The sequence below is a fragment of the Equus caballus genome, chromosome 2 (assembly GCF_041296265.1).
Source record: "Equus caballus isolate H_3958 breed thoroughbred chromosome 2, TB-T2T, whole genome shotgun sequence".
Taxonomy (NCBI): Eukaryota; Metazoa; Chordata; class Mammalia; order Perissodactyla; family Equidae; genus Equus; species Equus caballus.
The window spans coordinates 57528861-57545815 of record NC_091685.1 but is presented as its reverse complement, the minus strand read 5'-3'; the positions used below and the strand labels follow the sequence as shown (position 1 = coordinate 57545815).

The window sequence follows — 16955 nt, the reverse complement described above, 5'->3', positions numbered from 1 at the left end:
TTGTTTGCGGTTTTTTTTTAAAGATTGGCACCTGAGCTAACATCTGTTGCCGATCATTTTTTTTTCTTTCTGCCCAAAGCCCCCCAGGACATAGTTGCGTATTTTAGTTGTGGGTCCTTCTAGTTGTGGCATGTGGGACGCCGCCTCAGCATGGCCTGATGAGCGGTGCTAGGTCCGCGTCCAGGATCCCAACAGGCAAAACCCTGGGCGGCTGAAAGCAGAGCACATGAACTTAACCGCTTAGCCACGGGGCCAGGCCCTAAGTGTAATCTTTTAAGTATATAACATGCAGTAATTTATAATTTCACCGGAAAAAAAATGTGAACCATCCAGACCATGAGGGTGTTCACTTAACTGTGAGCATGTCTAGCAATAAGCCAGCACCTGCATTTTAACCACGTTTTATTTTAGTTTACTTCTATGTTCAAGGGTCTCAAAGGGTCATTTTAAAATTTCCTTTATACCTTATGGTAGGCTATGGTGGAAATCACATGCTACAATGGAGATCAGAATTTGAGAGTTGTGACGGTCTGAGGACTGCCACTAAGCTTCACTCAGATCCTGTTTACTCTGACTTGACACAGTTTTCGTTCATCTAGTTCCCTGCTTACTTCAGTTTAGAAGTGGCAGATTAAAAGAGCACATTTTGGGGCTGGCGTGGCCGAGTGGTTAAGTTTGCAAGCTCTGCTTTGGCAGCCCAGGGTTCTGCCAGTTCGGATCCCGGGCACAGACATGATGACACCACTCATCAGGCCATGCTGAAGCGGCGTCCCACATGCCACAGCTGGAAGGACCCACAACTAAAATATACAACTACATACTAGGGGGATTGAGGGAGGGAAGGGAGAAAAAAAAAGAAGATTGGCAACAGTTGTTAGCTCAGGTGCCAATCTTTAAAAAAAAAAAAAAAAGCATATTTTGACAGAGAACAGTACTGGAGGAGATAAGCTAAAAACAGACAAAAGCATTAAACTGGCATAGCAGTGAGGACTCATTTCAGTACAGGAGAAAACTGCCAACACCCTCATACAGCAGAATGCACCGGCCGTGTTAATAGCACAGGACAGAAATTAATGTAGATAATGATGACCTTGATTTATCAAAAAAGGTTATGTTTAGTATATTCTGAATCTTAGAAGAGGGTTATATACTCTTTATGTGTTAGACACATAAAGACTAATATTAAAATGATCAAAATAATTTACCAGTTAAAGGGTTAAGTGTCTGTCATATGAGCAATCCACTTGAATCTCTAATGACAACAGACAAATGCTCAGTAGATAAAGCTCAAAAATCCCATTATGTATATTTACTAAATATTATATAGTGTAGATAGTCAACATTTATGGTCCACAATTATGGTGCTAACTTTTCAAAGGGAAAAAACTAAGTTACACACTAAAATTACATAGTGCAGACAATCAACATTTATGATGCTTGAAATTTTTAGGGGGCAAATAGCGAAGTTAAACACTAAAATTCTCCCCCTTCATTTAACATTCAATAGGCTTTTCCACTTAAAAAAAAAGTATTCTTGTCACCAATCTTAGTTTCCTTTCTCGTTCTAACTACCAAAATGAAAAAATAAAAGTATTTTAATAGTTTTCCCGACTTACGGCTAAGCCCTTTACCCAAAGGCCACTAACACACCTGGTCTAGGCTTACTTCCTTCTTATAAAATACTGCTTTCAAACCAATCGTTAAAACTCAGAAGAGTTGTACGTAAGTCTCCTATGGCTGAACAAAAGCAGCACAGAAACTAGCGGGTATGTTTAAACCGGTATTCTTGGTTTAAGGGCAGAAACAGTCACAATGTAAAACCCCATAGGTATTAGTAAGGAACATCTTTAGTTTATGTTGGACATCTGAATCAGAAAACATCATTCTCCAAGTCCTTACGGCCAAAAGGAAAATAAATCACCAGCATCACGTCAAGAGATCTGTAAATCCCAACATAAAATGGATTTGTTTGTATTTGTTTCACCATATTGTTTCTTTTAATAACAGCAGTGAACTGTGACGATCGGGAGAAAGTGGGCCAAAAGGTACGTGGTATATGTCCTAGAAAACTGTGGGGGAGGGGCGAGAAAGAGCTGGTCCTGAAGGAGGGGAGCGGCAGAAGAGCTGACTTGGAAGTCTACTAACTCCCTGCCCGCATCCCCCTGGATGGCTTCCCCAGTTAAGAGACTAGAAAAGAGGAATCGTTCCTTTTAAAAAGACGGGCATCAGGCCTTTTTGGACGGTGGGGAAGAAATCCCCACCCCACCTTAAAGTCCGCCACGACGGGAGGTCAAGTGGCAATCTCCAGGGTGTAGGCGCCGCAGAAGACGCCCGGGGCCCCCGCGGGACCCCCGCCCCTCTCGCACACCCCACCAAGTCCTCGTCCGGGACGGGCGCAGCCTGGGTCCCCGCCGCCCTCCTGCCTCCCCCACCTCGGCTCCCTCTCTCCGTCCCCGAGCCGCTGCCCGGCCGAGGGCCGTTTCCCGCGGGTCGACGAGGAAGGCCCGGCCCGCCTGGCACCTTTAATGACGCGTTCGGTGGTGGAGAGGTGGACGTTCCTCCCGGACATGGTCCCCTCGGCCTGCTCCGGCCCCGGAGACGCCAGACGCGCTCCTCCGCCCTCGCCTCCAGCGGCCTCAGCTCCCCGGGCGCTCGGCCCGCGGTGCCGCGGCCCCAGCTCCCTCGGGCGGCGCAGACACCCGACCGAGGCGGCAGCGGCAGCCCGGCCTCAAGCCTCACGGACACGGTGCGGGCCCCGTGGTCTCTAGCCCGGGAGGCGCGGAATCGGGAGCGCCCGCGCCCGCCGCTCAGGGAGGCAACCGGGGCTCCTCGCCGCCCGGCCGTGCGCGCGCGCGCGCCCCCGCCGGCACTCCCCCAACTTCCCAGCGGCCCGCGCGCAGCCGCCGCCGCCGCCGCCGCCGCCGCCGCCGCCGCCGCCGCGCCGAGGCCCAGCGCGCGACCCCGCTGGCGGCCGGCGCGGCCGCCGATCCCGGCCTCCCGCTCCCGACGGAGCCCCTCGGCCGCGCGGCCGCCATCTGTGCACGCGCGCTTCCCCCGCCTTCGGCTCCGACAGCCCGTTTTCCCTTGTCAGCGAGCGGCCGTGCCTGCGGCTGCCTCGTCGTCTGCGGCCTGCCGCGCCGGGCCGGTCGCCCCTCCCGGCGGCCCCGAGGCGAAGCAGCCGCATCTGGTGTCCCAGCAGCCGCGGTGTGGAGCCGCGAGCCCCCGGGCCAGCGTGCAGAGCCTGCCCTGCAAACCCCGCCCTGCAGACCCCGTCCCTCGCCGCGGCCGTCAGCCTGGCCGCGCTCCCGCGTCCGCCGCGGCCCCGCCACCTTCTCGCGCTTGTTGCGTGCGGCTGGGGCCGTAGACGGACGTTCGCGTCCAGCCGCCAGGGCACGAGGCGGGCCCCGCTCCCGAGGCGGGCGGGTAAGACCCTCGGCGGGCGCGCCGGCCGTGGGCCGGGAGACAGGGGCGGCCGCTCCAGGGAGGCCCCGGGCCAGGCCGGCTTGGCGGGGCCGCTGCTCGCGCCTGTGGACAGGCCGACCCTGGCTCAGGTGCAGGACTTTGCCCTCAGTAAACCGTAGGCCCAGAATGCCGGCTGTCTTACCACGCCTGCCCTCCCTCGCCAAGGGTAGTGCCTGGCAAGGTCAGAGGTATTTTGATGTCAGCAACGATAACGGAATATTGAAGCTGAGACCCAGGGAAGTGTACGCAAATTATGGGCAAGCCGGTCTTAACAGTTACTGCGGTGGCCAATAAGAATTCCTATGTGGCTATGTACATTTAAATTAAATGAAAGATTTACATATTCATTCTTCAAGTGCACTAGCCGCATTTCAAGCGCTCACTACCTGTGGCTAGTGGCTACCTTAGTGGACGTGGTAGGATGCACGTTCCCATCGCAGCGGAACGTTCCGTCGGACGGCTCCCAGCTATAAAAATGTTTAAGATCTTCATTAACGTGGACTCAGGATTGGGAGGAGGTGCGGGGATGTGCGCCCGAGGGAGGCCTTGAATCTTGCCTTGGAGTTCTGACCAAGGCCATTCATAGCAACCCCAGCAGGCTGAAGACCACTCTAGGAGCTGAATAGAATTTGATTCTGTTTTCTTAGGTCTTGACTTAAGGCTTCCACCCAAGAGAATTGTTCGGATATCTTGAGGAAGTTTTTTATTTAAAAAGTAATGAGCCCCACATTTCTATCAAACAGAGCAAATTAAAGGTCAGAATTAAATTGGTCCGTGCGTCATAGTGGATGCTAAAATTCCTCTGGAAGAACGTAAACAAGATAGCTAAAAAGAAAAAGTTTAAGAAAATACTACAAACCTATGTGAAGAGGTGGCGTACTCAATAATAGTGGTGGAAAAATTAACCAACTATTTGGATCCCAAGTTGGAGTCACTCCATAACAATATAAAGTGAACCTGGTTTAAAGAGTTATGTGTAAAAAATAAAAGGAAAAAATCTAGAAGAAAACGAGGAAGTTATCTTTCTTGGATAGTTGTGGTAATTATAGAACTAACAGATGCCAATAGATGCTGACACCCCTTCACTTCATGTGTGCGTTTATCAGATCAAAACCAACTCAATGAATTCCGGATAAGGACTTTCTAAGCGCAAAAGCAAGGAATCATAAAAGATTGCTATGTCTGACTATTTGAAAAAGATAAACAAAGAAGCACAAGATGGGAAATAGTTGCATCTCACGTCAGGGTAAAGAACTTTGACTACTCTACAATACGAGTATGGACAAACACCTTGAACAAAGAATTCATAAAATAAAATGTGGGCTAGCCGGGTGACAGAGTGGTTAAGTTCGCACGTTTGGCTTCAGTGGCCTGTAGTTTGCCGGTTCAGATCCCGGGTGCAGACCTATGCACTGCTCATCAAGCCGAGCTGTGGCAGGCCTCCCACATACAAAATAGAGGAGGATGGGCACAGATGTTAGCTCAGGGCCAGTCTTCCTCAGGAAAAATGAGGAGGATTGGCAGCAGATGTTAGCTCAGGGCTGATCTTCCTCAAAAAAAAAAAAAAATGTAAGGCACTAAACATTAAAAAATGTTCAACTTTATTAGTAATAAAAATGCAAATTAAAATAAGATGCCACTTTTCACATAGAAAACTGGAAAACATTTTTAAAAAGTGACACTGTTGGTAGAATTATAAATTAGTGCAACTTCTCTGGAAAGGGATTTGGAAGTATCAATCAAAGAAGACATATGTACGACCAGTGAAAAGATTCTCAACACCATTAGTCGTCAGTGCAATGCAAAATAACCCATATCGAGATACCACTTCACTAGCCTACTAGAATAGCTAAAATTAAAGACTCTCAGGACCAAGTGTTGGCAAGGATGGGAGCAAATTGAACTCTCCTACGTTGCTGGTGGCAGAGTAAAATGTTGCAACTACTTTGGAAAACAGTTTTGAAGTTTCTTGTAAAGTTAAATATGTACCTATTCTATGACCCAGTAATTTTACTGTTAGGTATTTTACCCAAAAGCAATAATTATCCAAACAATGGAATACCACTCAGCTAATAAAAGAGAAATGATTATCGATACATACAACAATATGAATGAATCTCAAAAACATTGTGTTGAGCAAAAGAAGCACAACACAAAATAGTATATACTACATGATTTCATTTGCATAGGAAAATGGTTAAATGAAGTATGATACTGGATGGAACATTATGCATTATGAAAAACCATCATATTTTACATTAGAAAGATATTTAATGTCATGAGAAAAACCTCAGAAGATAATGAAAACTGAAAAAGCTAGAATATAACCATAGACAGTATGGACCCTGTTTTGTTAACAGTCAAGCAAATGTATTCATGAAAGACTAGAAGGAAATATTAATATATTCATTCAGTAAATATTAATTAGATGCCAACTGTGCCAGGCACTCTGCTAGTTGGTAGGGATATGTCATGAGCTAAAATTGACACAGTTCATACCCTCATGAAGCATTACATGATGAGGAAAAAAATGTTAACAATAGCCATGTCTTGGTGGTGTGATTAAGGGTGACTTATAAAAAACAAAAAATAATTTTCTGTATTTTTCCAGTTTTCTGTGGTGAGAAATTGTTACTTTATAACTAGCTGAAAATAAAGAAAAATAGTCTTTTCTTTCAAAGGCCTATTGTCCAGGCCTATTGTCCAGGCCTATTTCCAGTAGCGTTAAATATTCATTCATTTCTGACTGATTGCTCTGATCAAAACATTTAGAACCACTCATGAAAATGTAAAATAAGAAAACTCTTTTTTTTTTTTCTTGAGGAAGAGTAGCCCTCAGCTAACATCTGCTGCCAATCCTCCTCTTTTTGCTGAGGAAGACTGGTCCTGAGCTAACATCCGTGCCCACCTTCCTCTACTTTATATGCAGGATGCCTGCCACAGCATGGCTTTTGCCAAGTGGTGCATAGGTCTGCACCTGGGATCTGAACCGCCAAACCATGGGCTGCCAAATCGGAACATGTGAACATAACCACTGTGCCACTGGGCCGGTCCCAAGAAAAGTCTTAATTAAGCTCCCTTCCCAAACAGTTTTTTCTTTAGTGAGTAACACAACTTTATTAGTGGCGGTGGTGTTCTCATTCAGCACATGAACAGTTCCCAGTAACTTGGCAATCTCTTATTTCATTCAGCTTGTACACCTTTCCACGTGGCCAGGGTCAGTATTTTTATCTAATTGGTGGATTTGCTTCTCTTTCCTTTTACTTTCTGCATTGGTCAGAATTGCACAAATATTTGAAATTACCAGGATTCATGTTTAATCGGCATTTATACTAATTGATTCAAATCTAGATTTCCTTCTCACAGGACTTGTGAGACTCGGTATATTTCCTTATGAAACTCCCTAAGCACTTCATAAACCTTAATTAATGACCAGCTCTTCTGAGAAATAATTATGAATGCTTTTAATTTAACAGAAGCACAGGGAATCCTAGTTTCCACTGTTGTATAAAACTTACCTGGCTTCAGCTTCTATTTGTATAAAGCCATTAAATATTAAACTTCTGTGTTAAATGCAGTCAAGAGAACTGTAGAATAGTTTAAAACTAGGGTAAAATGAACATTCCTAAAATAGCTACACAGAACAAAAGGTATTTTATAGTGTAGAATCTCTCATATTATATGAAAAGCACTACATAAATGTTTTTATTAGTAACACGTATTGTATGGACATCATATAACTATACCATATTTTATTCAAAGCTTCCTACGAGTGCATTTAATTTTGATTAAATTACCTTGGCATGGATCCCCCACCCCCAGTCTTGAGGTCTAAAAGAATTAGTGAATTCAGGTAAAAATATATATTTTTTGTAATTGGAAAAACATGGCCCAAAGCAACATCCTATCAATAGCCTGACATAAACTTAATAATCTCTTTAGACATTTGCAAGTAAAACATGCTAATGAAGTTCTGCTGACTGATAAATATTTAGATTGATATTCAGCTCATTTTTGGGGCAGTGCGCAAACCTCCTAACAGTGTGTTATCCCTTGGTCTTCCTGGGAGAACCCAATACTATCAGAACTATGACAAGGATTGGGGAGCCCCAAAGCTGCCATCACTCCCTTTTACTTTTGTTTGCATTGTTACAAAGCCGGAGAAAATGGCAGCAGTCATTACTGGTTACCTAACACCGTACAGTCTGGAAGAATAGAATCTAATAGCTCTCCCACACCTGGGCTCCAGCATCCTGCAGGTAAGATGCCACAGGCAAATGGCAATGGCTTTTATCATGTTGCTTGGGCCAAAACTTTAGGGGCAGGCTTGGGGGGTGGCTGGATGGGGAGGCTCTGTCCCTCACACATCGTATCTGTCAACTTACTCCCCCTACAGTCCATTTTTCCATACAACAGATCTAACTCAAAACCTAAATCTGATATGTCATTCCTCTGCTTCAACTCCTCAAATGTCTCCTCCTTTCCCGACAGTGGTCTGACTCCTGTCTACTTCTTTAAACTCAGCTCAAACCTCTGCCCCTATGCCTGCTACAGTTCAGACACAGTGGCCGTGTTTATACCGTATATACTACAATTTATACAAACCAGCCTCAAACAGACCAAGTTCATTTCTCTTCCGGAGCTCTCACGTTTGCTTCCCGTTAGCCTAGAACATTCTTCTCCTAGATCTTCACAAAGCTACCTCCTCATTACTTAGGGCTCAGCTCAAATGGGTCTCCTGGGAGAGGCCTTCTCTGACCACCAGAGTAGCTAAAGCTACACACCCCTACCGCTCTCTGCCTCACTACCCCGAGTTAATTTCTCTGCAACACATTCCTCTGTGTCCACTCTCTCTTTAAGGGGCGCACCTTCGTCTGTTTTGTTCACTGCCATGTCATGCTGTATCTGGCACAGAGGTGGAGCTCAACAATTTGTTGAATGAATGACTACCATCTTACTCTTGTCTAGAACAGAAGTTCCTAACTCGTGGCAAGGGCTTCAAACCATTCCCTCCCCATCCTGCTCCCAACCGTAGGGGAAATTCAGATTTTGAGTATATTTGTAAGCCCTTTGGGGTGTGTGGGAAAGCATATTTTTCAGATTCTCAAAGGAATCCCAACAAAATGTTAATTACCACTGGAATTGAGTTTTAATTTATAAAGCACTTTCTCATACCTTTAGGTCTCCTTATGTTTACGGAGATTGTATAGAAATTATCTTTCCTACTCATAGATAAGGCCTTTGAGGTGCGGAAAAGTTAAACAACAGAGTTCACACAGCCAGTCGATGGTGGAAGTGACAGGAATCCATTCTTTTGGACTCAAGATCCTGTAGACTGAAGACAAAGACAGAATCCAGAGCCCTGGGCTAGTAGGTTTGTATTCGTTCTTGCTTATCTTCATTTGCTTCAAAAAGCACCAAACTGAAACACTTTTCTAAGGACTTTCTTATTTAAACTAGCTTATAAGGCTGCATTAAAATTTTCAATGAAAAAATATTACCATCAGCTAGATCAAGACAGTTTTCAAGCAAAATTTTAATGTATGAATCAAGGAATGCAAAATAGTTTTCCATTGGGCTAAGTAGAGCATAATTAGGAGACAGATTTGCAGGAATAAATCTAACACAGCTTAAAACAAAATGAAAACGTTTAGATTTTATCTACCCTTTTAGTTAGGATACATAATTGAACAATCCATACTGAAAAATCGATTTAACCTAATTTTTATAAACTAATTTTTATTTAAAATTTAAAATTTTAATTTTATTATATAATTTATATATAATTAATATAAATATTATTTTTTAATTTTAATTTTTGTAAATTAATTTTTATAAATGTTATAAAATAAGTTTTTCCAAGAAAGAAAAATCTAAATTTAATTTCTCTCTTCCCTGATCACACAATTTTCAAGAGGGGGAAAAAACTACATTGTTTGGAGAATTACTCCAGAATGTTTAAACCCTGTGAATTTGGCAGCATAAGAGATTTCTTCTCAAGGGCCATATCTACGGATACAGCCAGATACTGGCTTCAAAAGAGCTTGTTTTATTAACCTCAAGAAGTTATACAGAACATGCCAATTGAAAGACTCTCTTATTCTGGGAAGATACAGATCAAAGAGACTTTTTTCTTTCCTTACTAGCATCTATAAGACCTAATCCTTGATTTAAAAAAAACAAAAAAGTCTCCTGTATTGAATTAGTTGTTTTCCTTCCCCTGAAAACCCACAAGGTTAACACACTTTTGAAGGAATTTCCATAATACTGGCTTGGGTGTCACTTTTAGATTTTGATGCATTTACAAATGTTAGCCAAGTAGGGAGCCTGAGGGCTCTGCATCCTGGGACCTGCCACCATCCCCTGATGGCATCACGGTCCAATTCCAGTCCGCCAGCCGGGTGCGCCAGAAGGCGAGCGTAGGCCCAGCTCTACATACAGCAGGGTGGCAAACAGAAGCAAAACCTTCTTGAAGATGGACTTGTCTTTCACGTTGGCGGTTGTGGAAGCAAGGACAAATTTACCAATTTACAGGGTGTGTGGTAGCTAGCAGTGGCTGCATAGTGGTAGCAGACCACAGCAATCAATGTATGCAGGTTTTCTCCAGTGAGGGCCAGTTCAAGTTCCGCACTGGGGTCCAAGGGTGTTCTCCTGGGCAGCTGCAGCGTCCCACAGGTGTAGCAGTGGACACCAGTGGAGACATTATCGTGGCAGACTATGACAACGATTGGGTCAGCATCTTCTCCCCTGAGGCCAAGTTCAAGACCAAGACTGGAGCTGGCCACCTCATGGGCCCCAAGGGAGTGACCGTAGACCTGAATGGACTTATCACTGTGGTTGACAGCAAGTTGCTGTGTCTTCACCTTCCAGCCCAATGGTAAGCTGGTTGGCCTTTTTGAGGGACTTGGGGCCACTGACTGCCACTGTGCAGGGCCCCATTTTGTGGCTGTGAACAAGAATGAGACTGTAGTGACGGATTTCCATAACCATTCAGTGAAGGTATATAGTGCCAGCAAAGTTCCTCTTCAAGTTTGGCTCCCATGGCAAGGGCAATGGGCAGTTCAATGCCCCCACAGCAGTAGCTGTGGACTAATGGCAACATCATTGTGGCTGACTGGGCAAGCAACAGCTGTATCCAGGTATTTGACAGCTGTGGCTCCTTCCTGTCCTATAGCAACACATCTGCAGAGCCACTGTAGGGCCCAAAGGGCCTGGCACTGACCTCGGCTGGCCATGTGATGGTGGCCACTGCTTTAAGGCTTCTGCTATCTCAGTAGATGCACAGGGGCCCTGCCTGGCTCATGGAGGAACAGACGTAGGGGTGATTGGACAGGAGGGTCTGGCAGGGAGGTGGGCCAGACCTGGCAGCACTGAATGTGGGCTGTGGGCATGGGTGCGCCTGGTGCCCTCCCTCTCCCCATCTCCCAACCCCAGGGTTGCATTTGATTCATTTGATTCTGGCTTTTGTGACTGGGTGGGCCTGGACTGTGGTCCCAAGGATATATGCAGAGCTCACCCTGCCCCTGCCTTACCCATCTCCCCCATCCTCAGTCTGCTCCCCATCCCCGAGCCTGGGGCCAGAACGGCCCCTTACTCCAGGGCAGAAGTTCCTCTGCTTCTTTCCCTACTACCCCATACACACTGACAGAGACAGCGATACCCCATTTCCCATATTAAATAGATGTGTTCACACACACACAAAAAAGCCAAACACAGGACGATGTAGATCCTAAGACTGCATTTCACGTTTAGAATTACTTTATCAAAAGATTTCTTGGGGGGCTGGCCCAGTGGCCGAGTGGTTAAGTTCGCGCGCTCCGCTGCAGGCAGCCCAGTGTTTTGTTGGTTCGAATCCTGGGCGCGGACATGGCACTGCTCATCAAACCACGCTGAGGCAGCGTCCCACATGCCACAACTAGAAGGACCCACAACGAAGAATATACAACTATGTACTGGGGGGCTTTGGGGAGAAAATGGAAAAAAATAAAATCTTTAAAAAAAAAAAAAAGATTTCTTGGGCTCGGCCCAGCGGCGCAGCGGTTAAGTGCGCAGTTCCGCTTTGGCAGCCCGGGGTTCTCCGGTTCACAGCCCAGGTGCAGACATGGCACCGCTTGGCGTGCCATGGTGTGGTAGGCATCCCACATATAAAGTAGAGGAAGATGGGCACGGATGTTAGCTCAGGACCAGTATTCCTCAGCAAAAAGAGGAGGATTGGCAGTAGTTAGCTCAGGGCTAATCTTCCTCAAAAAAAATAAAGATTTCTTGTCAGGGGTCTTAACTAGGAATTTCCTGATGGCTTTCTGTTACATGTGTGTATTTATAAAAACCCATGTGGATTACTGCCTAAGTTTATTCTTAGGCAACCTCAATGTTCCAAAGATCTATAAGCAAACCAGAGAAAACAATCCAGAGCCCTAGTGGAAGAAAGAACTACTCCTTGGCTTATGATTGCAGACCACTTTCAGGCTATTCCTTAACTATAATTGATGCTATCATCTTGGAATCCCATCCATTGCCAGGGTCAAAGATTGCTGTTACACAGAAAGGACAGTCTCTCAAAACTCCTTTCGTTTAAAATAAACCCTGAATAGACATCTGGCAAGAAGGGGTTGTGATACTGGAAAGAAAAATGTTTCCTTGGCTAGCAGCTCTAAACGTACTTAGCTAAAGGCTGATAAGGACTTGTGGATCTTTTCCAACCACCGATTTTTTTTTAAATGGAATGTAATTTAGCTTATTCCAGAAGAATGAAAGGGATTCACTTCTGCTGGGACTTGAACCTGTCAATCTTCAAAAGTCTAGGTATTTCACACTAGATCATTAAGAGTACAAAAATCTTTAAGAGATGAGCATCGTTTTCCCACAAATCAAAAACCCTGTGTCCACATTTGATGTCTTTATTTCTTGAAATGGATTTTGCTCAAATGAAATCTCAGTATTACTGAATGGTAAAGAAGAGTGTGCAGAAGCAACATGACAGGAGAAGGGCATTCACCTTTCACGAAAAATGCCCTAAATGGCTTAGCTGGTTCTATTAGAGATAGCTAAGATCAAAGTTTTAATCTTCTTAATGATCTGTTTACTTTGCTTACCCTGTTCTATATGGGCCACAATTCGCCTCGCTCAAACTTGTTTCTAAATAAAGAACCAGATAACATGGCATAAGCAAAGTCAACGCTAGAGACAGGAAAACACAACAGGAGCTGCTGCCAGAGGAAAAGAAGCATGTTCACAAACGCCGAACTTACAGGCATTTCGTCTGGTCTCTTCATTCACTGTGCGTGGCCGGTGTTGGAAGCACAGGAAGCAGCCAGATGCAGCCTCCACCCAGAAGGAACTTGGTGCATAAAGAACAACAGCGGTTACAATGCAAGTCCAGGGAGTGAGGTGCATAAGGGAAGTATCAACTCCAGCCTGGGGAGGCTCTCCAGAGGTGGCACAAGCCGAAGGATGGAGTGAATGTCATTTTGAACAACTTCAGCAGATGGAAGTCCAATATAGTAGCTAGTTAATGCAATTTAAAAGACCAATATGAGCCAACTTACATATTATTCTTGAGTTTTAAAAAAATGGAAGGACTGAGTAATAGGCATTTGGAAATCTCTAATTTATGTAGTGGTAAGATCGCATCAATATTTTTACCTTATTGCTCATTTTTATTGTCGAAGAAAAACAACAGCCCTATGACTAAGTTGGAATAAGAACAGATTTAGAATTTAAGTCTCAGGACTGGACTTTTCCCCGTAAGACGTACAGGAGATGTGGTTTAAATCAACCAAAGCACTCTACGAGTTTTCAATTATGGATTTATCAAGTGAAAGCAGCACGACAGCAACTCCTTCTTAGGAAAGCCCACAGCTCTTCTATCATGCAACATCATGAAGTCACAGGCTCCAGCAAAGATAAACTGGTCATTTTAAAGTGAGCATGTTACGCTATCTCAGGTTCCTTGTAAAATCCCCTCATCAAAAAGTAAGCTGGACCATGGGGCTGGCCCCGTGGCCGAGTGGTTAAGTTCGCGCGCTCCGCTGCAGGCGGCCCAGTGTTTCGTCGGTTCGAATCCTGGGCGCGGACACGGCACTGCTCGTCAGACCACGCTGAGGCAGCGTCCCACATGCCACAACTAGAGGAACCCACAACGAAGAATACACAACTATGTACCGGGGGGCTTTGGGGAGAAAAAGGAAAAAATAAAATCTTTAAAAAAAAAAAAAAAGTAAGCTGGACCAGTGAAACGGTGAGTTTGTAAGTCAGCGAGACACCATCGCCACCTGGTGTTTAACAGACTTCGTTACACCCACATTACTGCAAAAGATGACACCCGGGATTCAACAGTTACAGAATATAGCTTTATTTATAGAACCTTACAAATAAACATTTACAGTCTACATAAGTTATATTCTTTTCTAATTTTTCTCATAACACCTGAGTTATTTAAAAAAATACTGTGATGGAACTGTAAAAAGAAATATGAACAATAAAAACCTAACCTCTCTCTTTTGTAAAAATCAGACTTTTTGTTTTTTAAGATTTCCAGCATACTATCATCTCTTTGGAAGAGGACTTACTGAAAACAGGTCTTAGGATACCCAAGCAGAGAAACCTTCTCTTTTAAACCCAGGGTGAAGAACCAATGAGGGAAAGCCCCAAGTTGACACTAGATACAAAAAAACCTTTGGGGACAAGGACAAAAGGCAACCCGCATGCCAGGGCAAGGTGAGAAGCAGAACCCCTGCTCCTGGGCCACTGCTTCTGCATGTGACATATACTTTCCTTGTTAACATTAATAGGAGCTGGTCCATTTGGGGAAAAAGAGGTTGAAGATGCTAATACCAGGGGTGAAAAAGTCCTCACAACTCGCTGTTCCTCAGACTCCCAATATGGACACATGTTTAAAATGGCAAATTCAACACTTAAAAGTCAAAAGGAAATTGCCATATTTTCAACTCATGAGGCAAAACTGTTGCCAATGGGAACATCCAATCAGTCGCATGATCTGAGTGTCTCCACCCCTCCTCCGCTGCATCTAGGACGGGGCTCTGGACCAGCTACAGCTTACATCATCTCCCTCTGAGGCAGCTGTCTATGAAGGAAGGCTCTTAAGTTAATATAGACATGCATGAAAAGGGAAAGCATCCTACTGTTTCAGATTTTATTTTTTAATTTGTTAAAGATTACATTTTTGAGCTCTTCTCCTAAAACTAGAAACGCCCTAACTCTAAGTATTCTACTCCAAGAATAATGGTATTTGTAAGGAAGGACAGCTCTATAGGGAATGCTAAAATTATAAATGTAATACATCAATGTGAATTAAGGAAAGCAAAATCTTCTAAAGTCTTAAAGGTTGAGTGTTATTTTCCACTAGTTCCTGAAAGCAATTTGAGAAAAATAAAACAGAAAAGACAAAGAATTGTTTTAAAACAGTAAGAATAATAATAATAATAATATAAAAGTTAGATTCCAACATTCAAGGAATTGGTTCTTTGGTAAAACTGGAACAGAATCCTATCAGGAGTCAGTCCTGATATTTAATCTAGAATTTTAAAACTCAAGTTTTCCTTGTTCAGCTCATTCTTAAATGTATCAAAGTCAACAGGCAAGACAAGGAGAAAGATGTCTAAACCATCACCAGCAGTTTTCCCGCTCATGTTCTTTTCAAGAATATTCCTGGTTTGAGAGACATTTCCTAAGAAGAAAAAACCAAAATAGATGGTGCTTTTAATTACTGTAGAGTGGAAAGTTTTCCTAAGAACAGAGAAACTCACAGGTGCTGGCAATGCACTAGCACTCGTCAGTCACGCACATACATCAGTTTGTGAACACAGCCCCTGGGCCACAACTGTGGGCACCACTAAGAAAGGCTTCCGGAGAGACTGGCTCCCCAAAGTGGCTAAAGAATCTCACATTATCAATATGATAATAATAAATCAATTCACCTAGTGAACCTGGAGATGAGCTCCCTTGAAGCCAGAGTTCTGAGGAGAGGGCTCCACAGAGTCTCACAGACAAGTCTATCAACCCATTTTCTGAAGAGAATTAGAGCAATTAATATTTCATTCAATACAGGATTCGCCCTTTCTCGTTTAGGGTGCGGGAGGACGGGGTAGGGTAAGCTAGACAGTGCCCTTTAACCCACTGGCAGTGTGATCAGTAGTTCTCTGCTCTGCAAACATCTGCAGTGCCCTGATCCAAGTTTCAGACCTTCCGTGTCAGAGTTCTCTTACTCATACTTTTATTCAAATGATCAACAAATCCTAGACTTTGCCTGCACTGATTCCGTTTCTGATTACCTTGTCTAAGAAGAGCATAAACTGCATTCCAATTCTACAAGTCAACTTGCCACTTTGAAGCAGCAGTGTTAACCCGGGGAGGGAAACTCGTGCAGCCTCCCCTCTAATACAAACATCGTAAGTGTGCTCAGAATGTGCTTTTAGGGAGGCAGCTAAAGCCTCTCAGAGATGGGCGTGGGGAAGGGGAGTGGAAATCACATCAAAACCAAACCAAGTGATTTCTTGCAGGTCTTCATGCTCTGCCTTCCACTCTGTCAGTGTTCATCTGGAGGAAGGGGAGGTCCAGCAGCCGACGCCACATGCCAGCTCACCTGGACGGCCATGAGACACCAGGCGCAGCCACAAAATCCATACCCAGCACGCCCGTGGGGAGAGTTATCGTCACGAAGGCACAGACCCTCGGCGCGACGCCCCCTCTCACTCAGGATGACCCTGCCTCCTGTCTTGCCGGATCCATCTATTCCAACTTTCAGCTCTTTGAGAGAACAGGCAACTGAACAGACTTTGAAAAACTAGGAGGGATTCCTGTCTCCTGTACCTTTTCTCTAAAAATAGGTGAATCCATTTAAGAATGGGTCATCTTGAGGTCCAGGAAACACATTTAGATTTCTGGACCCCAAATTATAGATTCACCTCCTGATATTTCTAACCAAGTTATGACCACTGGCTATATTTTTGCATCGTAGGGCAAAGGATTCAAAATCTCCCAGCGCTGGTTCGAAGAAAAAGAGGCCAGGACAACCAGAGAAAAAAGTTAAGCTTGTCTTCTCAGCTGCACTCAGGTTCCAGAGTCACTCTGGGCAAGAGGGAGAGGACAGGGAGAGAGGCACTACCTAGAGACTGGTTACCAGGCAGCTTATTCCTAGGACAGAGCGTTTTAGAGACAGCTGACATTGAATGCAGGAGTACAGTCCGTGTCACGGTTTTTAACAGAACCGCCTCTTCCGAGGTGCCTTGCAGATGCCGAGTCCTCGGGCGCGGGACGCGTAGCCCAGGCCCCTACCCGATCTGGATCTGTCCTGAGTACATAGTGAGGAGCAGCATGATGGTGAAACCGGTCAAGAGGCCCAGGTTCTGGATGGCAAAGGGGATCAAGGCACTGCCGTTCCTTTCATCCTCTTGGGAGACCTCATTCATCTCAGGGAACTGAGAAAGGAGAGAAAAACAGGAGAGCTGCAGTTCCTCTCCTAACCTCGTAAGTCC

At 44.8% G+C, this 16955-nt stretch overlaps 2 protein-coding genes across 10 annotated transcripts in view; both read right to left on the bottom strand.

Moving 5' to 3' along the window:
• PPP3CC (protein phosphatase 3 catalytic subunit gamma) overlaps nucleotides 1-2902 on the bottom strand; it is a 97781-nt gene extending 94879 nt beyond the window's left edge. For 4 of the 8 annotated variants that reach the window (XM_023636143.2, XM_023636146.2, XM_070261255.1 and 1 more), the window contains exon 1: nucleotides 2521-2896. In XM_023636143.2, the coding sequence (XP_023491911.1) occupies nucleotides 2521-2569 (49 nt within the window). In that variant the 5' untranslated portion in view covers nucleotides 2570-2896. Of the gene's footprint in view, nucleotides 1-2432 lie in introns of all 8 variants that reach the window. The other 4 variants (XM_070261253.1, XM_070261254.1, XM_023636147.2 and 1 more) reach the window with 3 other exon arrangements.
• A 10895-nt stretch (nucleotides 2903-13797) lies between these two features.
• Nucleotides 13798-16955, bottom strand: part of SLC39A14 (solute carrier family 39 member 14) — a 41343-nt gene continuing 38185 nt past the window's right edge. For both annotated transcript variants that reach the window (XM_070261231.1, XM_070261230.1), the window contains exon 9: nucleotides 13798-16898. In XM_070261231.1, the coding sequence (XP_070117332.1) occupies nucleotides 16752-16898 (147 nt within the window). In that variant the 3' untranslated portion in view covers nucleotides 13798-16751. The remainder of the gene's footprint in view (nucleotides 16899-16955) is intronic.